General features: G+C 37.1%; 1 protein-coding gene across 1 annotated transcript in view; it reads right to left on the reverse strand.

Annotated features, from left to right (window-relative positions):
- The window catches only part of LOC112136726 (retinoic acid receptor beta), a 23544-nt gene extending 2399 nt beyond the window's left edge, over positions 1-21145 (reverse strand). Inside the window, exons 1-5 of the mRNA XM_024258608.2 lie at positions 20333-21145; positions 11530-11684; positions 7608-7749; positions 3400-3566; positions 598-774 (exon numbers count right to left, since the gene is read on the reverse strand). Of these exons, the coding sequence (XP_024114376.1) occupies positions 598-774; positions 3400-3566; positions 7608-7749; positions 11530-11684; positions 20333-20507 (816 nt within the window). The 5' untranslated portion in view covers positions 20508-21145. The remainder of the gene's footprint in view (positions 1-597; positions 775-3399; positions 3567-7607; positions 7750-11529; positions 11685-20332) is intronic.
- Between the last annotated feature and the right edge of the window lie 6231 nt (positions 21146-27376).

Here is a 27376-nt window from a genome sequence, read left to right on the forward strand (position 1 = left end):
ATATACTGTATATATGTGTGTGTGTTTAAATAAGTATGTGTGTTTATATTGTTTGGTCTAAAGTTGTTTTTTTTTAAAGCCTATAACATGCAAAATGAACTTTTTAGAGCTTTTATGTGTATTATAATGTTAATCATATTGTTAAAAAAACAACACCAAAGTGATATTTTCCTGTGACGACATGAAATGGGCGTCACTCACAAGGAGTTCAAACTCAGTTTACTCTGAAAGGCTAAAGATTAGCATGGCATATGCCCTTTAACACAGAAATCAATGGAGAAATGCTCCCTTCTGCCTCCAGAGGTCTTTGGAGGAACTGCAGCATCCTGTACTTCCTGGTTTGCCTCAAATTTATGAAAATAAAGGCTGAGGCTTGGGCATAAGACGTTTTTTTAGATGTGATTATTCCTAAAAATGTTTTTTTTCTTTTTGCTCACATGTAAATCTTGATTTACCCAAATACATGCATTACACAGTCATTTTACACAGATACATATATAAACAGAGAGAAACAATTAAAGGCAAAAGTTTCTTAAGAGACAACTGCCAGACACATAAAAATGGAGAGAAAATCTTGAGGAGCAGACAGAACTTTACCAGGATGTCGAGGCAGGCAGCTTTGAGCAGAGTGATCTGATCGGCGATGGTCAGGCCGGTGAAGCCCGGCACTCGCTTGGCAAACTCCACCACCTTCACAATGCACTTAGTCGCAAGCTCACTGAATTTGTCCCACAGGCCGAGGTCCAGCTGGATCCGGTGGTCTGAACTGGAGTTCTGGGGGTAAAAATATCCCATCTCAACACATCCATACACAACCGATGTTTACATGCAGAAATCCTAAAAGCTTTTTGTTTAGTTTATGGCAGTCCGGATAAAAACAGCAAATACCATCCACTACCTAACAAAACCTATAGATTATCTAAATATATATTTGTCTTTTCCTCAACAGTGATGGATAATTTCAGTTCCAGAGAGAATTTTTTTGAACTTAAGTATTTTATGGAATTATCTGGGTGAACTTGACTCTGATTGGTTGCATTTGATAAGTTCGGTGACAACTTGCACTTCACGGTGTAAGTAGTATACATACAAGCTTTTATGTTAAATGAGGTTAAGTTCCCCTCTATCCGCTAGATTGTTGTTTTAAGTTCCGCTATATGTGTGACTGGAACTTCTCCATTATCACTTTTTAATGGACACCATAGAGCCAATCAGAATCGAGGATTCACCAAACTTTGCCTCTGAAAGATGCTTTGGATCACTTCACATCCGCTTCTAATGAAATATGATTTAAACATTAAAAATAAGAAGATTAAAGTTCTAATATTTCATTTCAAATTTATTATTTTGTACGTGACCAGGATATAAGCGGGATAATGCCCTTCGAGGCGTCTATTCTGATCATGAACGCCTTGGTGAGCATTATCACGTACATATTTAGTATAGCTTTTACATGTCCACATGTTTTATTTTGATTTTATACATTTTTACTAATAATTAATTGGATTGTACTCGTAGGATGTGAATGTGTGCTGGATTTTTATTGTGTTTTTATTTTTTTTATATTATGATTTCTATTTTAACTACAGTTTTTTGCCTTACTGTTATTTCTTTTATTGTGGAAAACGCTTTGAGATGCTCTACAGCAGGAAAAGTTCTTTACAAATAAAGTTGAATTTTTTACTGGTTTAAATTGGACGGTCTTAATGGCCACTTCTGCACATCTAAAAGCCACGCGTCTGTCATTACAGCCTTTTTCACTCAAAAATAAGTAAATACAATTTAATAAAGTAAAAATATAAGCTGGCTCTGGACTGTAAAAAGGCTTTTCTGGTCTCTCTTTTTTGTGGATTTCATCATTCTTACACCTCCACAGACACCTGAACATCAGCTTTAAGTTTGTGGCAGGTAACAGATTAAAGTTGGAAACGATTTTAAGGAATTGAAGATTACATAATCTTAACCGATGTCTTTGTACACGTGTCGTACAAACCTGTTCGAGGATCAAAACATCACGTCCACAGCGTGACATCAACATTGATGTGTTCTTTCCAGTCAGAGAAATGTAACTTGTTCCTCCAGTTCTGACTTGTTCTCTTATCATTCAAGCTTACAAGAAGAGAACTCCACCTCGTCTTACTTTAAAGCCATAAATATCCTCATAACTTTGTTTAAATGCATGTTTGGCATCACATGGATTACTGTACTCTGACTCATCATTTTCTGATGCTGCAACAGCCTAATTTCCCAGCCTGGGATGAATAAAGTATTGCTATTCTATTTTATACCTCCGATTGACTGCAGTTTTTCTTGCTACGTATATATGTTCTATGGCACATGATGTTTTGACAGGTTAAACCTCCACGTGGATCTACATATGACATTTCCACAAAGTACTGTTGCTGGTTTCAGCAAAAGTTGAAGTCAAAGATTTGAGCTGTTTCTGTTCCTGTTACGCTGCGTTCACACCGGCTGCGTCGTCGCCTTACATTTAAGTTCTGTCAAACATGCGCAAACCAGAATTCAAGCTTCCACACTCGTGAAAACCTTGAGTTTTTAAGTCCGGTCATGAACTCTCTGTACAAATCAAACGTTCATTCAACTTCTTGACGCTTGATTGCGGCATTGCGTCCAATCAGAGACTCAGGTTTAGTGGTGATGTGTGGGTAATGTCTGCTTCAAAACATGGAAGTACCAACCGTTGGAAAACGTGATCACGAAGGAAGTAATAATGCGGTTTGTACCCAGTCAGATTAATATGACACCAAGACGGACATTTATAGCGACAGAGCTGTGAAGATAACAAATCTGAAGCAAGAATTGCAGAATTTTCACAGCTGTGGCTTTGCACACCGAGGCTCCACTGACTGTAGGTGGCGGATGAGCACTTAAAAACAGTAGAAAAACAAAAGAAGAAGAATCCCCTCCCTGCCACAACCTGATTGTCTGATGCTGGTCCGGTGTGAACGGCACCGGCTGAAAGTATCTTCATTAAATCGCGAACAACACGTTCTTGCAGCATCAGTTTTACGTTCAAACCGAGCTCAGAAATACATGTACGAGCGTCTATGTAAACACGTATGTGCACATTTTGGGCTTCTGCGTTCAAAACTGTTGAACGTTGACCAATTGTGCCCAGTTGGAATTCTATGACATCAAGTCTTTCATGAGTTAGAACAGAGCTGTGAAAGAAAATCATTGGAGAAGGATTCACCAGATTTGTCTCGGTTTGACATTTTGCACCAACTGAGAGGACATGCACTGGTACACCGTATGCTAAAAGTACGAACCCACGTTGTTGAATGCACCACACAAGCCTGGTGTGAACATAGACCGAGTTCCGATCTTTAGATTCCTCGGGGTGAAGAACTGGACCGTCCTTTCTAAACTGAAACTCACTGTTGTGTACTTTCCCAGCTGGCAAAGGGAGGGGAACGTCTCCCTGTGAGCTCTGCAGATCTTCTCCACGATGAGGCCGAGCTCTGCCGTCAACTCGTACGTCTCCATGATGGTCATCTTGACCGCCTCCTTCTTGGCCTTCCTCTTGTTTCTGTCATTTCTCACCGCTGAGGAGCACAAAGATGCAGGTCAGGAACTGAGGAGCTCAAACGGATCTTGTGAGTATCTGGTTGAATTTCCAGCTTATTTTTAGCCTGTGTTTGTTTGTAAGATTTTTTTTAGGTTGTTGGGGTGTTAAATGTGTAATTTAACTAAGGAATCACATTTATTAGTGTATGCTGCTTTTCTGTTTGTTTATTGTTTTAAATAAAGTGTATAAATGTTTCAGTAAAAGAGGCAGAAATAATGAGTTCTTTTCTTTTCTTCCCTTTCCATGTCACAAATAAATAAAAGTTTGTGTGTCATAATGTTTGAGTAAGAATTAAATCGATGAAGTCATTAATTAATAATATCTAAAAATATATTGTAACGTTATCGTACATACTGGAAAAATGGGAAAAGCTTTTATTTTGTAAAGCTGTTTGGAAAGAATGCAAACAGCCACAAACTACACAAACCTCTTTCAAAGTTTTTAACTTTTATAACTTTATGGAGGAGTATTTAGATTTAATGTAAGTGTTTAATTTTAGGTTCAATTTTTCCAGAAGATACTGGAAGTTCTGCGATCTGGTCAGTAGATTCTGTTGATTTTTTTGACTGATGGAAGTACATTTTCTTTTTCCGACTACAGGGTGACAAACACTGTAAAAAAATTTTAACTCATGTCAGAGTTTACGTTCACACATAAAACAGTTTAAACTCTTACGTAACATTTACACTCTGGAAGTTAGACGGTTGCTGCTTGTCGGGGAATTTTAGGATGAAAATATCACTGCTGTAACACTGAACTCAATGTCAATCCCGGACAAGTCCCCAATTTATGTTACACCCCTGTCTGCTTGGAAAAGGATGTAACATACATGTTAAAAAAATACAAATCAAATAACCCAATTCTAACACTGAACTTGATGCCAATCCCGGACAAACCCCCAAATAATGTTGCACCCCTGTCTAAGGACTTGGAAAAGGATGTAACATACAGGTAAAAAGAATACTAATTAAATACCCCAAATATATCACCGAACTTGATGCCAATCCCGGACAGGCCCCCAAATAATGTTACATCCCTGTCTAGGGGCTTGGAAAGGAGGAAACATAAAGATAAAAAATATACAAATTAAATACTCCAACTCTTACACTGGATTTGATGCTGATCCCGGACAAGCCCCCAACTTATGTTACACCCCTTTCAAAGGGCTTTTCAAAGGATGCAACATAAAAAAAAAAAAAATTAAATACCCCAACTCCTCCATAACAGCAAAGGTTTAAAGGGAAATGATGAACTTGTTTTCACTTGTTATTTATACGGAAGAAATTAAGCTTCACCCACACCTATTCCTGAAAATGATGATGATCTTTTACCACCAAGCAACCGGAAGTCCACATGTCCTACTACAATTATTCAAAACATGCAGCACATGCATGAAAACACCAGATCATCTGGTAGGAGCTGGTGGGTTTAGCCCCTTTACCCGCAGTACATAACTCTGTTAAGAGGCCAGACCCTCACACCAACACCTCCACCCTGATCCGGCACAGATCGAGCGTTTTGGGGGAAGGCAGACGGGCTGGCGGGGATCTGTGTGGGTCATCTGCGAGCACGTGAAGCGGGGAAAACGCAGCCTAACCAGGTTAGTCTTTTATAATTTCTTCGGTAAGCGTGTCAACACGTTTCAGCGCGTCCCACTGACTCGGCTCAGGCAGCTACACACATGTCAGGGGAGCTCAGGATTATGCAACACCTCCGTCTCTGCCTTCGCCACTCCCAGCTCCTCCTCCTCCTGCCGCTCCTCCCCCTCGTTGGCCTACATGCGGCCGTCATTGTGTAAACACTCCAGCGAGATCGTGTTACTCCCACACACAGACACACACGGCCAGGCAGAGCGCTGTTACATAGCATACATCTGTCGGATCCATGTGAGGCCTTTACGTAATGTGTCTGAATGTGGACGAGCAACAATGAACATGTGGATGGGAGGATCCGGCACCGCTGACCCGGTGCTCGCTCTCCACCCCCTCCAGTTTCTGCAACATATCAGATTCTTGCTTATCTGGGTCAGTGCTGTGTAGGTTTCCTCCAACGCTGCTCAGCTTCAGCCAGGAAACGAGCTGGAGGAGATCTGAGGACGTTTGCCGTTCCAGATCTGCACGATGATCCAGCTCTGCATTCTTAAAACTATTATTTGTAATATTTTCAAACTAAAAGGAGTTCAGTCAAACCCATTTAATCAAAACACTAAAGCATAAAGCTGTGAAAATTTATCAGGAGTCTGTAGAAAGGCTTAGAGTCATCTGACTGTTTTACATTTTTAGACATAACTGAGACAAAAATGTTAAAGGTTTTCTTTGGAGTGGTCAGGATGGATCAGGAATGAATCCACCAGAGGATCAGATCATAGGAGATGTTCAGAGATCAGTGTTGGAGTAACCTGAGGTTGATGGATGGAGAGAAGGAGGACATGAGGGAGGAGGAGGATTTGCTGTGCCGTCCCAAAAAGGGAGCAGCAGAAACACCAAAACCTTGGACCGGTACCGGTCCGTAGAACAGTTGGTCCCGGGCAGAAGAGAAAAAAAGGACCTGCATTTTTTTGCATTTTATTTCTAATCTGGTTCTGAAGGACGTTTTATTTTGAAAAACGAATGGATTCTCCACCACATCTGACTCATTCACAACACAAGTCACTCGTGTCAAAAATCCATCTGCTACTTTCTTAAAGCGACAGCACTGACTCTAAATTAAAACCCACACACTAGTGAAGTTAACACAAAACAAAGATATTTGAAAAGTGTTTTGACAGAAAAAAGGAAGTGGAAGAAGAGCCTTCAACTTCAAAATAAAAGCTACCTTTAACAGACAAAAACCAGGAGTCTTTACTCCAAATCTGGATTTATTGTTTTCCAGACCATAACAATAATGCAGAATTTCAGCAACCGCTTTTCTGATGTAATGAAGGTGCTGCTAATAAAGTTTTTTTAAACGATGGATTCGTGTTATTGATTATAAATAGACAATAACAGTTTTAGTGACTGTTTGGGGTTTTTTTTTGAGTCAGATGAGGCTGAAGTTGGTTCCACATTGACAGTTATGGGTTAAGGAGAAATCTAGATCACAGTTTAATGGTTCCTACACGAAATCTACAGGACATTAAAGTTTGAAGCAGCTGTAGATATTGTACAAAGGATTAAGAGAAACTTTACCCTCAATCTGAAAGAAACTGGCGGCTAAAGAAAGAAAAAACCCAAATCAAATTCCCACTTTAGTTGGATATATAACCGATCTGTGGCCTGAAAAAAAGTATTTAAAGGCCCCCTATGACATTTTTTTTAATTTAAAAAATGTTCCCAGTAGTGTTTTAATTATGACATTTTTTTTTACAAAATCCCACAACCTAAATGTCTTAAAAATACATTTTTATGTTGATCTGAAGCCTGTTTCCAGAATCTCTTCTGATGGGGCGTGTCTTCTGAGCTGAGTAGCTCCGCCCCTGATCGCCCCACTAAACTTCTAGATTCATGTTCTGATGACACTCAAGAACATCTGGACTCACACCAACATAGATCAGAACATCAGAACAACAGTGAGACATAGTGGAGGCATTGTGATGATATGGGCTGAATTGCAGCTTCAGGACCCGGATGACTTCCTAAACTCTGTGCCGAAGAAGAAAATCTTTATGTTGAATGTCCTCCAACAGTTCAGGAGCTCTCTAAGAGTCTACATTGTGACTTTAAAAAAAAATGTTTTTTTCTGGAAATCCCTCATAGAAATCTGTGCAAAAGGAATTCTCCAGGTTATGTTTGGAGATCACCTGTTTGATCAGTTTTGATCAGTTTTGATCTGTTTCAGACAATTTCTTCAGTTTGATAGAAAATCACAGTTAATTAAAAGGAACATATCCTTAAACCAAACATCTACCGACTCTGAAAAACCTCCTGATTCCGTCCTACCGTCTGGACTTTTCAGACAGAAAACTAGAAGAAGATTTTACGGGCTGACCCGGAATGACCCAGAATGACCCGGAGCGTCCCAGGCGGCGGCGTGGACTTACACTCTTTGGACATCCCCACAGCGAAGCACCTCTGCAGGCGGCAGTACTGACAGCGGTTCCTAGTGATCTTATTGATGATGCAGTTTCTGTCGCGGTGACACGTGTACACCATGTTCTTCTGCACACTGCGGCGGAAGAAGCCCTGCGAGAAAGAGGAGGGGCTTAGCAGGGATGAAAACTTTATTTAAAACAGAAACAAGTGATCTGCTTTGAGAGTTGGAATAAACAAAACCCGGACGGAGAGGATGTAAACAAACTGACTCATTTCTACAAGGTTTTAACAAATTAGTGCAAAAAAATTACTTTTTTTTATAATTAAAGTCAGTAATGTATATAAAAAATATCTGTACGCTAAAACACTGAAGAGGTCAACTAATAAACTTGAATTTTGTTTTCGGATGCGTTGTCTACCATCTCGGTCTTTGATTTTTTGTTCTCAGAGTTTAGTGTGATGTTTGTGATGTTTGTGATGTTTGTGATGTTTGTGATGTTTGTGCCACCACACAGCCAATCACAGACGAGGGTTGATGCTGATTGGTCGTCTATCAGGTCAAGTTGCCATATTTATCTCACACAGCATCACTAAAAAGGCTCAGAAGCCTCCATTTTGCCTCTCTGGCTGAAATAAAAGACATTTTTAATAATTTGAAAAATAAAATAATAATTTTAGCATTTATTACATTTTATTTAGTCATTTTTTTGTGAATTTATGGCTAAAAAAAATAGAAAAACAGCCAAATAATCTGTTTATCTCTTGACATATTGCTAAATGTGCTACCTGTGTAATTGATAAATCCTCCGGAGTAAATTATTGGTAAAAAGTTTGATCTTCTATAAGCTTTGTTTATAATTAAAATAGATTTAAAGCACATATCATTTTAGGATGAACAACGTTTTTAGTTTCTGTTCAGAAAGGAAAAGATGCAAATACTTGTACATAAATCATACATCTTTGGATCATACCAGACAAGTCCTGTATATATGTACCGCAGTAGGAAGTAGGAAGTAGGAAGTAGGAAGGGAAGACAATGTAGAAGCATAAAAATGGCAATTTTATCTCTTATTGTTAATCTTTTTCTTTGAATAAATCGGCTTCACCAGATGATGCGTCTGACACAAGGTGTCTATTTTAAAGATCTCATTTGCTTTTGTCTAAAGTAAAAAAGCAAATTTTCAATTAAAAAAAATTGCTTTTGTCTTTATATTTCAATGTTTTATTCATGAAAAACTATGTATCATCCATATAAACAACAACAGTAACAGAATGTAACATCCCGCTGGATGTAATGAGAGTTTTTTTCTGCTTCAGAGTTTTTTGGACGCTACACTAACATAAATAAACAGAACCGTGTTGCATCATTAGCTTTACTGCTCCTTCTGAACTCAGCTCAGCGATAAACAGACCAGAATGTTGTTAAACTGCAGAATCCTGGTTGAACTGCTCCGATACAAACTCCAGTGTCTGCCCCCTGGACGGTGAATGTGACACGCTTCAATGGATCTAGACCAATCAGCATGAACCCTCCTGTCTGTGATTGGCTGTCTGGTGGCACAAACATCACTCTAAACTCTGAACGCAAAAAATTATTTTGAAAACAAACATTTACTATTTTCATTTGATACTTCAAAAGTTTTGAATATTTTTACTGAAATTTAGTCTCAGTTTCTATGCGGTGGCACAAATATCACTTCACAGAAGACAAGACGGCGCCTGATGTCATTGGCTGGAAGTGGAAATTTAACAATTTACCCTAATCTTATCCTAAAAGTATTAAGAATTGTAGAAAAAAATTCTAGTAAAGGTTAATAAATAATTTGAGCCTGTTAATGCAATATTTTTAACATGTTTTAACATGTTTTATGCACCTAGATCACCACCTTCCTTTCCTGATTTTTTAAAATCCTTCTCTTTTATATTCTTTTTTAATTACTACTATTTTCATTTTTTACATTATTACTTTTTACTTGTATTATTTTGTACTTACTCTACATACTATTGTATGTACAAGAACCTACCAAATTGGTGAGTTCACTGGCTTCTTACCTCAAGTATTTCATTGTACTATTGACCTGTGTTGATATTGCACATGACAAATAAAGCTTCGTTTCATTTTCGTTTCATTTTCATTTCATTTTTATTTTTATTTTTATTTTTATTTCTATTTTGATTCATTTTCTTTTCATTTTCCTTTCATTTTCATTTCATGTTTGTACAATATTATGAGCCATGAACTATAGATGTGTGAGTGTAATTTATCTATTTGGTTTTTATTTATTTATTTATTTATTTACAAACACACCTGAAGAGGAATCCACTGCACTCAATTTCGTTGTATAATGTACAGTGAAAATAAAGCTATTCAAAATTAATAATAATAAAAAAAAATTAAAAAAAACAGTAAAAATTGTAATTGTTAAGGTTGCTGGTTAAGCTAACGTTTTTTAGGAGCGATCTGAGGGGGACTTCTGGTCCTGATCATGACTTCCTGCTCTAGACGATGACGTCTGCAGGCAGGTCTTCTTGATTAAAGTTAAATAAATGAGTTTTATGTAATTCTTCAGTGAATGACAGATGTGATAAATTTAGCACTGAGTCATTGTTACTGCATAGGTCAAACACTCACTCATTCTTAAGGCCACGCCCCCTTAATTCTACTCATGATCTGTTGGTCCTCTGACAAAAGTGGAATCACAATCATACCTTTCATTACACAATAATGCTCAATGTAATCAGATCTGAACCTTAAGCAGCCCTGAACTACAGTTACAGGTTTGTGTCCAGTAACAGGATTACATCCACACAGACAAACCTGCATATTTCAAGCTGATTTGGGGATTTTAATCTTGGCTTTCTTTGCCAATCAAAATGTTAGTCCAAAAATGTCAAATGTAACAGAAACAAATGAGATATGACAAACAGCTTTTGATGCTGTTTTATTAGCTGTTGGAGTAACGATGTGATGAATGTTTCATTGAGTAGCGGCTGACTTCAGATGTTGGAACATGAATGAAATGTTCAGGAATTCCTGGGAGAGTCACGATTTCTTAACCACGAATGAATCGGAAACGTGGTCATCGTTGGTGTGTTAAGCTCCGCCCACTGAGACAAGCTGTTAATTCTGACAATCCTTTACACTGAACTCCAGGCAGAAATAAGTCTCAGTCACAGCTGTTCTTACAATGGATCCGGGCTGACCTGTTCAGATGACCCACATGACATATCAAGGTCACGGAGAAATGTCAAGGTCGTGCACATTATTGTCTTGGTTGCATCTCTGGTCCCCCCCCCCACCCCCACTGAGTTCTTGTAAAATGTATGTTTTGCATCACAGAAAATGTTCTACTTCCCACATTTAACTTTCGTTGTTCATGGCAAAAATAAATGGCGGCGTTATCTGCGTAGTCGGGCAGACACGTCACCCTAAGTATAAAATAAAATTGTATTCACTTTTGTTTTGAAAGTACAACAGAAGCCATTATTTTGAAACCTCAACCATTTTTTCCGTTCCTCCTCTTTTTTGCTGCAAAATCGACGTGTCAATGAACTGGAAATCGAACTCGAGTTGTGGAGAGACTTAGTTCGATGTAGACACGACGGAAGAGATGTAAATATTTTGATTGATTAATAAACGTTTTATTATTTTGTGTCAACAAAATTTACTGAAAATAACCAAGAAGTTGACAAAAAAGTTGCAGTGTGAAATGAAAATGTCATTTCTATCTAAATCTTTGTTTTTATCAATTTTGTTGATTCTGATCTCTACAGAGTGTATTTGAAACTCTCTAAAGTCACACATGATACCTTCAATCTCTGACAAAAAATATGTGGTTAAAAACACTGAAGCAGTTTTTACAACAGATCCGTCAAACATTTCGAACTGGATCAGAGGAGACACGATGGAGCGAAGCACGCCCTCGATACCTTGCAGCCTTCGCAGGCACTGACGCCATAGTGGTAGCCGGAGGACTTGTCCTGGCACACGAAGCAGGGCTTGTAAGTGCGTGGAGGAGGAGGCGGGGAGGCGGGACTGGCGAACAGGTCGTCGGAGCTGCAGTTGGAGCTGTGGCTCTCCACCGCTGGAACCACACACACAAACACAGACGACAAGAAAGGTTTCACTTCATCTTAAAGAGCTTAAATCATTAATCTGATGATTCTTTCATTTAAAGCAAAGTTAACATGAGAAGAAAACAAAGTAAAAATGTTTAGATTGTCTATACTCAACATTAATATTTCCATTACTGTAGAGAAATTTGAGGAAATATATAGAAAATAAATATTGATCCAATTATTGAATTTAAAAAAGACCAGTTGGAGTTATAAATAGTTAACTTTTATGAATCTATAAATGCACTGTCTAAAACAAACAAATACTTTAATATTTGCAGTTATTGTGCGTGTGAGAATGTTGGACTTTTTGTGCTTTTTAAAGTAGTTTGCTCTGGTGAGAGTGTAGAACATTATAACTTCAGAAGTAGTTTAATGTTTGAATCTTGCAAAGCAGGAACTATAATGACAAATTGAGATGTTCTGATTTTAGGAATAAAACTTATATTTTGAAATGTTTGGATAAAAATCTAAATGAGTTCATCTTGCATCAATGTTTTAATAGGCATGTTTATTATTATTTAGTCTTGTTTTATCTAATTCTCTTTATTATTTTTTTATTCATTTTGAAATAAATTAATATTTAAATACATTAAATAAATAATTTATATATCTAATATTTTTATTTATTTTTATGATTATTTTTTGTAATGACTAATCCATTTTATGTGGCTTCAAAGTAACTAGTTATAATATATTGTTTTCCATAACTAAACGAAGTACTTAAAAAAAATTGTTGGAAATTTTATCGTAGAAATTATTGTTTTTTTAAAAGAATAATGCACAGACCAAAGAGTACTTTTCAAATTTAGTTGTATTATTGAAAAAAAAAATAAGGAACTATCCATCTATCTTAATGGTTCATAAGATAGTTGCTGTTAAAATGTCAAAAAATAATAATTTGTCATCCAAGTGACATTGACATTTAAAGCCATAAGCTCCGTTTTATTGTCCATTGGCACTACTCGCCCTCGCCGCCCGCCTCTATGCGCCCTCGCAGCCCACCTAGCACCCTTCGCTCTGCCTCTGTCAAACTGGTGCAAAAAGGAAGCTTTTCTGATGGTTTTATCTCCATAGCAACCATTTTGTGTTTTGGTCGCCTGGAGATTCTGAACAGATCGACATGAGTTACACAAAAATCGGCAAAAGTAAACTTTTGGATTTCCTTAGCAACGGAGGTTATTTGCTAACCACGACCACATTCTTCAAATATTCCTTTCCTCTGTTATTTTATCTGGTTCAGTTTTAGCCTGGGATCCATGCATCACATTTTCACAATTTTTTTTGTTCGGAAAATTTGTGAGTCACAGGAGATCACCACTTTTGCAAGCTCGCCAAGCGCACGCCATGCAACATCTACAACTTCTAATTCCAACATTTCTTTCCAATTGGTTCCTAATGAAGTTTGAAATGTTACAAGACGATCGAAGAAAATCATTTTGAAGGAGTTTTCATTTGTAACTGGTAAAAAAGTTTTTTTTCTTATAATTCAAGATGGCGGCCTTTGCCTGAGGTCAAAGGTCAAAAACATTTTTGCGGTGGTTGTAGACTTAAGCTGGACAGAATGAGTATTAAATTCCATGAAAATCACTGAAACACAAGAGTTTAACTTTCCCATATTGTTGGAAAAGGTGAAATTGCCAAATTTCTATTGGAACAAAATGACTGCCTTCCCATAGGTCAGGTGTACATCCCATAATAATTTCAAAACGTTTTCCGGGTAACCTCAACACAAGCCTTTTGGTTTTGTTAGTGGATCCTGAAAAATAGTTGTTTTTGCTCCATAAATGATTTTCGTCCCATTGATTTTTTTTGGTGATGTCATCGTTTTGGGGGAGGGGTCGCTTACTATGCACAAAAAAAAAAACATTTTCACCGGTACTGGGCGAATGGAACTTTTAGTGAGTTTTTTTTTTAAGAAATAGTTCCATATACAAAAACAATCTGGTTCCTGCAGCCAGTGACTGCTGGGCCAACCATGCATCCATCCATCCATTCATCCATCCATCCATCCATCCATAAAAACAAAACCATTCATTCGCGTTCATGTTTGTCTTGCATTATTTACAGTACATAAATACATTGTTGCTGTTAGTTCACTGAAGTGTTTCTCTGACCCAAAGCCCCCAGTAGAACCTCCACTAATGCCCTCACAGAATTCTGCTCTTCATCCTTCCATGAGCTTCAACAAAGAGTGTGAGGAGACGTCTGTTCCAGCTCCACCATTAACTCAGCGCGGCGTCGACACATAAAGCCCTGAGAGGAGTCGCCCTCGTTTTACACAATCGCTTCTTTAGCCGACTTTAATATCTCTACAAAACTGAGAAAATATATATTTTTTGTTCTTTATTTTCTTAATGTTTTTTTGTGACACTGTGTTTCTGCTGATCTCAGTTACTGTAAACAACAAATATTTATTCCATCATTAATAACAACACGTTAAATAGAGGCTTAACATTTTTTTACATTACAGTAATTTTTTGGTAAAATTTGGCTTAAATTGGAATTTTTACAATAAATGAAATTGCTTTTTAGATTATTTTTTAAATTTGGAGTTATTAGCCATTTTTAACATTTATTTCCTTTCTGATTTATTATATTTTTTTATTAATTTACTTTTTTCTGATGGTTTCGCTGAGATGTTAGTGTGTTATGTTCCTGGTTCCTCCTGGCGTTTTGTTTCTTTGGTTTAAGTTCATTGGATTTTGTCTGTACAGTAACATTTTCATCAATTCAATATACATTAATAGACATATATCCAAATGTTAGAAACAAAAAAAAACAGAAAACTTTCATTTGAATCATTTAACAATATTTGTCATTGAAGACATGATAATAAATACTTTTAAATACAACTCATAACACAAGTCATCAGGTGACTTCTACTACTTAGTTCGTAGTGGAATAATGTTATTTATTTTTATCTTAAATGTGAATTTTCAGATTTTGTAGGTTCCTTCAGTTAAACTCGTTATTTCGTAGGTTTTTATTGAGGGTGCAGAGCTTGAATCTGAAACAATCCTCCATCTGCTGGGATCGATGCTGCGTACCTGGAGCACATGCAGCAGATCCAGGTTTTGTTATGATGTCACGTTAAGCAGATGATTAAAATACGAGACATATTGTTTCCAGAAACACCCAGACAGAGAAGAGAAATCTCTTCACACCAAAGAAGTCGCCCAGATGAGCTCAAATTTGCTCTAAATTCAATCAAAAATGCCCTGTGTTCATTGAATGCTACTGTAGCTACAACTACAACAACTGTTTCATCCTTTAGGAATTTCCAAAGCAGGAGTGGAAGCACCAAATATAAATGTTGACTAAATCTGAAGTCGTGTGCAGTCCTGCAAAGGTTAAACCAAAATAAAAATACAACAGCTACTTAAGTTACAACTGATGTAAAAGTTAAAAAAAATAACTGGTGAAAAAACGACTTAAGTGTGGAGAAAATATTTGACCCAGAAAATAAAGGGGAAAGGAAAATACACAGATAAAAACAAAGATGAATGTAGGAATTCTGGCTTTTCCAAAGGATGCAACAAAACTGATGATAAAATAGCATTTTTCACTTTTTTATGGGAACAAAAAAATATTTTGTGGCAAAAAAAAAAAAAAAAATCGTGCTGCATAATTGTGCTGCAAAAACCTTTTTTCAGGGTCAAACACAGCTACTCAGGTAAGTGTAACTTAAAACTAGGAATCAGTTTAGTCACGTAATTAGTGAAGGTGGTACCTTACAGAGTTAAATTAAATTAAATTACATTAAATTACATTGGTTTTTTTTTTGAGTTTTTAACATGATCTTGTGGCATTTTAAGATTAAGAAAATGAAGATAAAAGATGCATTTCTAAGTAATTTTGTGAATCAGAAACAGACACAAAAATGCTGTTTGAAAAATCCTGCAAGTGATGTCGAATCTACGAGCCACAAGCTCCGCCCCATTCTGATCCTCTTGCAGACAAATAGATCCATGAACGTCTTTGTTTTCCTCATCTGAGCTGGAAAGATCTTAACTGTACAGCTGGATAGCTCCGATATTTCTCACCTTTTTTGTTGTACCGCTAATATTAGGTTGGGTTTATGATGGGCTGTAAGCTAGCGGGAGAGACTGTAAACAAAGAGCTCTCAGTTACAGTCTGTTAGGTTTTGACTGAGGCATATTCACAAATAAAAGACCATCAGAATGAATCTTTTTTGCTATCTTCTAATTTTGAAATCATGCTAATATTTTTTGCACCTAACATTAATTTTTACACAAAAAAATTGCATATTTTCTCATGCAACTTAAACAAATGTTGTAGATTCTTTGAAAAATTCAGCGTTTAGTTCCTGTGAGACAGGAAGTGCTCATTTCAGCCACGGAGTTTGGCGTTAGCTCCACACATCCCTGAGGCAACCTCTTGGAAAAGCTGCACTATTTTTTGTCAATGTTTGTTGAGTCATTTTTTTTATGGTTTCTGGCATCATTGGAGGCTAGATTGCTGTAAGCTCCTCCCACCGACCTTATGCACCCTCTGCAATTACATGCATGTGACCCAATTATGCAAATGAGCTCATGGTGTGATGAAGCAACCTTTAGGACGGCCAACGGCACTAAAGATGAGTCACTTTTCTGCTTTTCCTAAGCAAACAGGATTAATCAGACAGGAAGTCATCTGGAAAGCGAAAATAAAAGCCTGATTTTCAAAATAATAAAATCAATTCCTCATGTTGACTGAACCTGTCTTGATCTTTGGCTGGATGAATCTATCAGAGCTGCCGTGTTTCTGAAGCATGCTTTTAAGGACGAGCAGACGGAGCTAAGACCTGACTGTCCATCTGACTGTTGGGACGTTTCCTGAAGCGGCGGCAGCTCTGGAACTAAATCCTGACTAATTACAGATTAAAGTCTTATTCCAGGAACGTGTGCGAGGAATGGAAAAGTATCTGTCCAGCAACACCAATTTAGAGAGAGAATTTGTGCTTTTTGAAGCTATTTTAAAAACTAAATTTACCATTAAGTCAAAATAAATCACAAAAATAATAAAAATCCTTTTAATTTGTCCACAGTTTGAACTGCAGTTATGACTAACCATCTCCACTCTGACAAAATAAATTCACATTTATTATCAGAATATTTAGATTATTTAAATGATAAAACTGAAGTTAAGGGATTTTGCATAAATAACATTTGTATGCAGATGACACTCAGATCTATATCTCATTGTCAGCAGGTGAACAAGGTCCAGTAAATTCACTGTGCTGTTGCATTGAACAAATGAACATGTAGATGCAAGATAATTTCCTCAATCTAAACTCAGATAAACTGAAATAATTGTCTCAAAATCAAAGGACAAGTATCATCGGTCATCGGGAATCCCTCTCTTTCAAACCAAAAAAATCAGGTAAGAAACCAAGGAATTATATTAGACTCTGACTTAAATTTCATCACTTACATCAGTAGCCTTCTGTCACTAAAATTCAAAATATTGTGTCCAAACCTGACTCTGAAAAACTAATCCATGCCTTTGTGTCTAGTAGGTTGGAAACTGTAATATCCTCCTGTCTAAACGAGGGATCAAACATCTACAACTTATTCAAAATGCTGCAGGAAATATGACCACATGAGTCCAGCTCTGAGGTCTGTGGCTTCCTGTCGCTCAGAAATTCGAGTTTAAAACAGCTCTGCTTGTTTATAAGTCTCTTATGACCCAAGCACATTTCGGATCTGCTCATTCCTTATGACCCATCTCGAGGTCTGAGAACCTCAGGCAGAGGTCTTCTTCAGGTTCCAAGAGTCAAAACTAAACACGGCGAGGCAGATTTTCAGGATTTCTCGTCAAAAGTTTGGAACAACCTCCCTGAAAATGTGAGACATGAGAAATGTTCAAATCTAGGCTGAAAACGTTTTTATTGAGCAATGTGCTTTAAACTATTTTATGTGAATGTTTTTAATGATTTTAAATTTATACGTTTTAATCTTGTTGACTTTTATTGTTTTACTTGTGTTTTATCCATAGATTTGTATTCCTTTTTTGTAATTTTATATATTTTGTAGATCATTCTGGGTAGGAATTGTGCTTTATAAATGAACCTGCTTGCTTTAAATAAAATGCATCAACAATATTGCAGCTGTTTTCCAAAGAAAACCTTCTGTGATTTTCCGTGTTATTTGCAGACTGCACCTTCATTTTAAGGCTGTTCACGCGTGCACATCTGAGCGTGCACACATCTGAGCGTGCACACATCTGAGCATGCACACATCTGAGCGTGCACACATCTGAGCGTGCACACATCTGAGCGTGCACTCGCAGTTATCTGCTGCAGAAACGAAGATGAAAGTCGTAGAAAGTCATTCGTCGGGAGGCGGTAATATTCAGAGAAACCCGCTGGAGCGTCTCTCCGTTCCTGTGGAGAGTTTTCATTCCCCCCACCCCCTCAGAGGGATGGAGTCGCCCATCCTGCCGGCTCTCAGCTCCACTCCTCTGGTGGTGCAAACCCAAAAACTCCACGTGGAGGAGAAGCAGACGAGAGCAGCTCGGCTGAATCCCGTCCGACCTGCGGCCTCTGCTTGAACCTGGAACCGGCGGGTCAAACCAGGAAACCCCCCCATCAGGCTGATGGTTTCCCCCAACGCCAAACAATGCAGGAGCATGCCACGAGCCCAACTGACTGATGGGGGGGGGGACAGGGCGGCAAAGCGGCTAAGCGCTTCGCTCGGGGGGGAAGGGGCCAAACAATTCCCAGTTTAGTTGGTGTTGCGTGATGCGTCCCGTCTGTGAAAAGACGTCATTAGCGGATGTTTTGGGTGTAAAACTTTTAGGAGAAAGCTACAAAAAAAAAACCCAAACAGACAAAAAGCAGCCTTTCAAAACTGATCTGAGCATTTCAAAGATAAGATTAGCTGTTTTATGAACAAGGATCTGTCGAAATTAGAACTGAAAACATCAAATTTATCTAAAATTCCACAATAATCCAATCCAGATTTTAAATCAATAAAAACATGTAATCTGGTTTGATGAATTCCAATAAAAAGATTTGCTGTCCTGCAGCTCCTGATAGAAAAGCAAAAATGTAAAATCTGAATGTTTTATAGGCTGACTCCAGAGGAATTTTGTTGAGTAATCCACTAATTTATTTATGCTTAAATAAAACTCACATTTTATCCCCACATAGACTCTAAAATATATCATCTTTTTGAACAGAAACTCACAATTTTCCAGGGTTTTGGCCCAAATTAAAAAAATAAATGTAATTGTAATTTGTTAAAAGCATCTTAATGTTTTCTTTTGCTTATTTGTGTAACAAATGGAAATATTTCACACATGCACTAAATATTTTAACATAAATTTAACAAAAAAGTGGAATTTTAGTGGGAATTAATAGTTTTTCTTGGATGAATTATTTGATTTAAAGCTGGTAAAATGTACATTTTTAAAATGTAACGTTTTCGTTGAATTGTTTTATTTTGTTTATTTGTGTAAAAAATGTAAATACGTAACATGTGCACTAAATATATTAACATACATTTTAGAAAAAAATGAATTTTTTGTGGGAATAATTCGTTTTTCTTGGATGAATCATTTAATTATTTGATTTAAAGCTATTAAAATGTATATATTTAAAATGTAGCATTTTATCTAAATTTTTTTATTTTGTTTATTTGTCTAAAAAATGTAAATATGTAACATATGCACTAAATACTTCAGCATACATTTTAGAAAATTTTGAATTTTTGTGGGAATAGACAGTTTTTCTTGGATAAATCCCTTAAGTCCTTGATCTAAATGTATAATTTTATGGATCACTGTGTGGATTTTTCAGAATAATTTATATGTGAACCAAATTGTGATGAAAAATTCAGTGTGTGCATGTTTCAGATCCTCATTTAAGTCCAGTAATGGAGAGTAAAGTCCCTCCGAACGTCTTCTTTCCAGTTGCAGACTGATGCTGCAGCTCTTCCAGCTCTGGGATCTCTGGAGATCCCCTGACCCCCTGAGCTGATGACCGTCCCGTGAACCCGCGGCGACCCCAAACTGACCGGCTCTGTCTGTCCCAAACACAGTCCCCCACATGGACCGAGTCCGAGCTTGAAGCAGAACTCTCCATCAGGACAGGGATGCTTCTTCCGTTGTTTTTTTTTTTTTTTGCAATAAAGAAGTTGCACAACATTATTGCATAATCTCACACTGACAGCTCTCTTATTTTGTTTTGTTGAAAGTAAAATATGAAATAATTTGAGAAAAAGTGTTTCTCCAAATACTTTTGTCTGTAGAGGAGAAAAATAATATTTAGGATTTCATTTTTAATGTATTTTTGCTCAAATTTCAGTTTGATTTTCATGTAATGTAAGATTTTCAGAATGATTTTATTTACTTTTAGCAGAAACATTAGATTTTAAGGTAAACATTAATTATTTCTTTGTCCTTTTTCTCATTATTGTGGATTATTTTCGTGCATGTAATTTATGCTGCCCTGATGAGGATAAAATGTTAAATTAAAAGGTAATTTTTGGCATAAACACTGACGTGATTGTGAGCTGCAGAAGAATTTAACGGCGTTATGAAACAAAGGGTTTTACGCACGAGCCTGGATGGATGAGACGCGCGTAAATGTGCTCCAAACACCTCTACCTACACTGAGAGCAGCGGTGCTCCGGCCAGTCCGAATCGATGAGCTCCGGGAAGAACGCCGCCAGCTCCTGGTCCCGGTCCCGGTCCTGCTCCTGCAGCGTGCACGCGGGGCTGGACGCGGAGTAGAAGTCTATGATCTCTCCGGGGCCGAAGACGGGAAAGTCCATGAAGTCAAACATGATCCGCGGGAAAATCCTCCAGGATGAAAGGCCACCTTCCCTCCCGGCGCGTGCTCGCACAAGTTTGGAGGCTGGGATGTTTACCGCGCCGTGCTGCTCTCCGAGGGGCGTGTGCGCGTAATCCCGCAGCTCAGCGCATCCAGGTCTGCGGCTTGTTTTGCATAACAAAGTCTGCAGCGGGACTTCTTAATCTTATCTGCTCTTTATTGACAAATGTCTCAACTTAACCTGCTTCATACTAGTTATGTCAGCGCGAGCGATGGTGTTACCTAATGTATGCGGCTGAACTCTCCGTGAACCTCCTCCGCCGCTGCCCTTCACATGACCCAGCCGCTGTCTGACATCATCCTGCCTGCGCGCTGGAAACCACCAGCTCCAGAGCTGCAGACCAGCAACCCCCCCGCAGCCCACTTCTAATGACGGGGCCTACATTACCCACAATGCACCCCACGCAAAGGTGTCATCTTTCATTCGAAGCAGGTGGAGGGAAGCTGGGAGTACAGAGCTCTCTGGGATGAAGCAGATGAGACAGATCCAAACATTCAGGGTTTGTTTTAATAGAAACTGGATCTGTGAGGTTAAAAAAAATGAAACTCTGGAGGGAAATTAGTCAAAAATTCCAGAAGATTATAATCTGCATCTGTGCTTTAAGGCCCCCTCTCATAAAAATGGGGTTTTAATGCATTCTTGTAAGACTGCCTCGATTAGTCAACAAATCAACGACTAATCGACTATTAAAATAATCGACAGCTAATTTAATAGTCGAATAGTCGTTGAAGATCATATGATCATATGAAGTCAGAGTGTAGTAAAGTTGAAAGTTCAAACAACATGCTAGCTTTTTGGACTATTTTGGCATTTATTAAGGTTTTTTAGGCTATTTTGGAGCTAATGTGGCAGCTGCATGCTAGCTGTTTTGGCTAACTTAGGCTTTTTTCAGTTTGTTAGGCTAATTTGGCATTTAAAGAATATTTTAGCTGGCTATAGGCTTCCACGTTTTCAGCTATTAGCTTAAGCTATCAGCTTCAGTGTTTTAAGCTATCAATTTCAGAATCTTCAAGTATCAGGACTAGCATATTCAGTGGCCAAATTCAGCTTTAGTTAGTTTAAAGCTAACGATGGTTAAGATGTGTGCTTTATATCCAGTTTGCGAATGGCCCGATTAGTTGAATAATCTGAAAATATAAACGGTGATTGGTTGACAATTAAAATAATCGTTTGTGGTAGCTCTACATTCTTGGGCCGTTTTTCTGGTAAAGAAATTTAAGCTTAAAATTGCATCTTTGAGTGTTTCTTTATTCACATCATTAATAGCAGATTCATAAAATGCTGTTTGAAAAAAATCGTATTTGTAACGTAGAAATATGCAAAAAGCTCCATTCTGATGCATCCACTTGCAGACAATTAGATCCATGAACGTCTTGGTTTTAGCTGGAATCTGGATCTAAACTGTACAGCTGGATAGATCTGGTATTGAACGCCATTTTTGTTGTGAGGTTGGTGGTATAAACAGAAGGATGTCGGGAAGCAAAGACAGGCTCACTTCCCACCAACAGCCCCGCCCACAACCTAGAGGTGAATTTCTAATGAACTCCTGTTGCTCTGCAGAAACTATGTCCTATAGAAAATGACAGACGTTTTATGGATTTTGGCCTAAAACAGCATCAAAAGACCACTAAAAAAATGTCTGATAATAGATCAAAAGATAATTAGAGTGGCACTGTAAAGGTTACTGATGATTTTTGGACACTTTTTCCCCCCAGAAATAAGTAGGAAATATTTGAAAGATATTATTCAAAATTGACCTAAAAAAGCAATATTTTTTTGTTTTCACTGATATTAGAAAAGCTTCTCCTCTGACTGTGTTTGAAGACTCACTCCAATGAAAATGGTGTTTTTAACATGTTATGTTTGATTTTTCTCATGATAGATGACATATTTAAAATAATTTAAGAGTAAAACAAGATTTCTAAATATTTCTTTATACAAATCGAGATCCATTAGTAGAAGAAAACCAGCGTTTTTGAATAAATCCGTCTAATTTTCACTATAAGAATGGATTTTTTAAGATTTCTTCTCTTCATTAAATGTTCTTTTCACTCGTCAAGATACTCCTCCAGAGATGTGAGAAATCTACGTCCAGAATATCACAATTCTTTACGTTATGGAGTCTTCAAACAACACTAGAGGTTTAGAACATTTTAAAATTGTGATTATTATTCTCCCAAGATGTCAATAACCTCCTAAAGTCACAACGATGGAGCTTTTTTCATGCAGGAGACGACTCATTTCAAACATTTTTAAAACAGGCAGAAAACAAATTCTTAGTTTTCTGCACCTTAAAAACATTTAGAGGGATGTCAGAGCGTGTATCATTATCCATCTCCAGAGTTTAACAGTTACGGTGACATTTTCACTCATTGGCTCAAAGAGCAGGATTAAGTTTTCATTATATTTTAGTTCAAAATGTAGAAATTCTGAAAAAAGATGAAAAGCTTTTGATGATTTAATTCTTTTTCTAGCTGGATGTTTGAATATAAAATGAGAGTCCCACTCTGATTTGAAAAAAAAAACTGTTTTTAACATCATCTTGTGGCATTTTTCTGATAATGGAGGACATTTATCTAAAAAATTAAGCTCAAGAGTTTTTTTAATTCAAATAGTTGAGAATCAGAGTAGAAATTTAGTGAGAGGGAATCATGTGTGACATAGAAAATATACAAACATATGCAAACATGTAAAATGTAAAGTTACTACTCTTAAACAAATGTAATTGTTTTCAGTTTCAAATCTTTTTTTTCACTTTCTACTCTTTTTTTTTAACTTTTGGCCCAGCTGTGGCCAATAGTTTCCAAACTGAAATGACCAGTTTTGAAAACAAAAAAAGAGTTGAGAATGAAAAAAAGATTTGAAAATTAAAAAAAAGGTTTGAAATTGAATTTTTTTTATCTTAAAAAAAGAGCTCTTGAAGTTTAATATAATTACATTTGTTTTAAACGCAAACAGTTTTGGACATTTGACATTTTTTTGGTCAAACACTAATATTTTTTTCAATTTGCTTTATTTGGGTTACAATTAATTTAGCTCTATGCTTCTCAGTGATCTTTTATTATGAAAGTTTTTTGCCAAAATCAAAAAGTTTTTGTCATCTTGAAGCTGAAAATAATTACGTATATTTGAGAATAGTAAAAAGTTTTGGATATTTTACTTTTTGTTTTATTAGGGTTTTAAATAATATTGGCCCTAACTTAGCTCCATAGAAGGATTGGAGTGGGACTTTAAGATGCAGGTGGAAGTTTCTCCTGGCTTGTTGGAGTCTGTACGGACAGCAGCTCTTAAGAATTCTCTAATGGAGGCCATCAAAGCAAAACTTATCAAGCTGTTGCTCCACATTACAGGATTGAAACCGTGAGGCCCTTTTTGCACAATCAATAGGTCCCCGGACGTCTCTCCGTGCACTCCTGATTGTTGACCTTAAGTGAAAAATATTTGCACTCAGAGAAATCATAATTAAATCTAGGGGAAGATAAAGTAGGTCAGCTGTGGGCTGGCGTGCAGGGTGGGGGGAGGAAATCTGCTCTTCAAATTAATGAAAGTGATTCACGGCATTGTTCGGCTGCAAACGACACCAAAGAAGCTCCGGCCAAAAACAAAAGCGGCGCAGAGCGAGGCCCGTTTGAAATGATTGTACACTTGATCTCCTTCAATGCCACTGCTAACCCCGGCGAGGCGGAAAGGCAGCCCAGCTCCAATGTTAAAAGAGGCTAATTACTCCCAGTATCTCCCACACTCCGGGGAGGCGAGGTCATGCAGAGGACAGGCATGTGAAACATTCCTGCAGCCTGCTGCTGCCGCCCACCTCCCTCCCTGCTCGCTTGTCCTCCTTTTCTTCGGCTCCATCCTCCCCCAGCCCCTTTTTCTGCCTCTCTCCTCTGTCTCGCTGTGAATCGCTCTCGTTTCTCTCTTTTTCTCTCCCGCCTGACGAGTCTTCCTGAGATTCATTCAGCTGCAGGCTTTTATTTTGATATGCACTCTCTGGTTTTGAACAAACTTTGCTTCAGAGGAAGGAAATGGATTTGCTCGTGAAATGAACGGTTGTCACAACATTTTGTTTGAACTTATTCTTTTTTTTATGTATTTATCTTCCTTTTCCTGCAACAAAAACAAAATATCTTACAAAAGATCTAATAATTGGGAAATAAAGAGAACAGAAAGAAAAATATGTCGTTTTTTTTAACCCCTTTTACACACTTAAAAGAAAGACGACACAACTCTTGTTCTTTCCAATTCAGATTTTGAAGCTCTTATGAATGATCTTCATGCTGCCTTAGCTGCCTATTCCATTTGATTCAAGTGAAATACATTATCATTAAATATAAACAAATCTAGCTAAACTGATCAAGGAATCTATTGAGATGTCTCAGGTCTCCAGGACCAAATTCTTGGGCATCTTTATTGATAAGAACTTGAAGTGGAAAAAACAAACAGATCCGGTCAGTAAAAAAATCCAAAAATCTCTTGGTATAATTATGAAGATCAGACCTTTTGTTTCCAAAAACTGTCTTTTGATACTTATTATAGCTTAATTTATCCATACACATTACATTTCCAGCTACTCTCCATATTATTTTGCTAAAATGCTTTTTTTAGGATCACAACTAGATCAGACTCACTCCATCTGCTCTGTTATTTCATAGACTTCAGATTCTCTCTATTTATAGTATTAATATTTTTCAAATCTGTATTTTTACACACAATATTCGTTTTCATAGAAGGGATATGTCTGAGCAGTTCTCAGCATATTTTATGGTTCATTTACAGCTCCATTCTTATTTAACCCGTCATTTTTCCTGGTCTTTATTTACCTGAGTGTCTCACTTCTCCAGGTCAGTTTTCAATTAGATTTCTGGAAAAAGATGTTTTAAAAAGCATTTAATTTCTGTTTTGCATTGAGTCCTTATATTCGTTTGAATATTTTCTGTACTTAAATGTATTTGTTTGGTCATGAGTTGCTTTCTTAAAAAAATGTTTCTCACTTTTATCCCAATTAAAATGATCCCAATTTATGTTTTCTGCTATTAATTGAATTTCATTGATGTTTTTAGACAAATCCTGTTACTTGTGAACTACTAATACACATATTACCACTTTTTTCTTTAAAAATGTTTAGAATATACATGTTTAAGTGACAGATACATATTTTATATGTTTGATTCTTTTGGGTTGAGGCCTTGAATAAACCATTTGGGTTATTTGCTTCTCCCTGCATAAAATCTTGTGTGGCAGAAAATTCTGTTTTACTTTATGCATTTATTTGTAGATACTTTGATCAGCTAAATCTTTAAATTGAAATATTTTAAATTTGCTGGATCTCCATAATTTCTGTCAGAGATAATTTTATTGCCTTTTTTTGTAGAATCAAAATTGAACTTCAGTATGTTTTACGGGTTTTTCCCAAAACTCAAATTTGAAAAAGAAACAGAATTATACAGTAAATTAAGTTATTTTTCATTCCAAACTGACTTTTTTTCATGTAAAATAGCAGTTGTTTTGCCAGTTTTATTTTAATATTGTTAAGATGGAAATTCCAATCAATATTAGGGGTGTGTATTGGGAAGAGTCTGGTGGTACAATACCTATCGCAATACACGTTTCACAAAACGATACGTATCGCAATATACACCAGGACTGTGCCAGAACATTTTTTTAAAGAGTATGAGTAAGTAAAAAATATCGTGATATATCATCAAACTGATTTCTCCCTCATCAATACCCTCCTTAATAATGGCATCCAGACATGTAACTTCCTTCACTCTATCAGTATCAATACCTTCGATTTCAAATTAAATATTCAAATCTGTATTTCTGTTGCTAAATAAAAAAAAATAAATAAGTTCAATTGACATCAAATCATTGTTTTATTATTTTCTACTCTGCTTGGATCACCTCTTCTATATGTTCTAAAGTATTGCCCGCATAATAAAAAATAAATAAATAAGATACCACTCTAACAATGCTTCTAGAAGGTTAAAATTTAACTTTAACATATAAAAAACTTTAGGAACAGCACCGACGTTTCCTGAAGACCAAAGACGATCCAACAGGACAAACAAGGAACTAAACAGAACAAAAACAATTTCATTTTTATCTGCCAGAGGAAAGAGCTGGGAGGGTGAAGCTTTTATCACCTTGTACTGCCGCCGTCCCCCCTCACAACACTTACAGACCTTGTGGCGTGGAGGACGCTGAGTGATGAAGCTGTCAGTGGTTATTTTTGCCCGCAAACATGTCTTTCCAGCAGTCCGGGTGTCATCGCTGCTGCTTATTTTAAAGTTCTCCTCAGTGTGACCAGGTCCAAACGTCCTCCTGTATCTGAGAAATACTCTTCTGCCGAGCAGGAGTGTAGTGACTATTAAAGACATTAAAGAAAATCCTAATGTCTGTCAGTTCTATCAGCAAAAACAAAAAATTCCAAACGTGACGATGAGAGTGATCGATACAGTCTGTAGCTGAAGTGGAGAGTCTGTTGGAAGGAGCTGCACAGCGGAACGCACAAAAACTTATAGATAAACGTGAAAATGGCAAAATAATCTGGAAATATTTGGGTTAAATAACAGTTTTATTAGTTTGTAAAGTGTCAGAAACTGATTGGATTTCACAGGAATGAGGGATGTGACCTAAACTCCACCCGTCCCCAATTTTTTTCCAGCTTTAACTAGTTTTCAGCGTCTTTGTGTTCTTTTTTTTCCAACCATGGCACCACACCAAATGGTAGGTTGTTGGTCAGACTGAACACATCCTAAAACATCCTTTTGCATCTTTACAACAAGTTGTAAAGCCTTACCTGGAGTTTGACCCCGGCTTTTATT

Source organism: Oryzias melastigma, linkage group LG16 (genome assembly GCF_002922805.2).
Source record: "Oryzias melastigma strain HK-1 linkage group LG16, ASM292280v2, whole genome shotgun sequence".
NCBI lineage: Eukaryota > Metazoa > Chordata > Actinopteri > Beloniformes > Adrianichthyidae > Oryzias > Oryzias melastigma.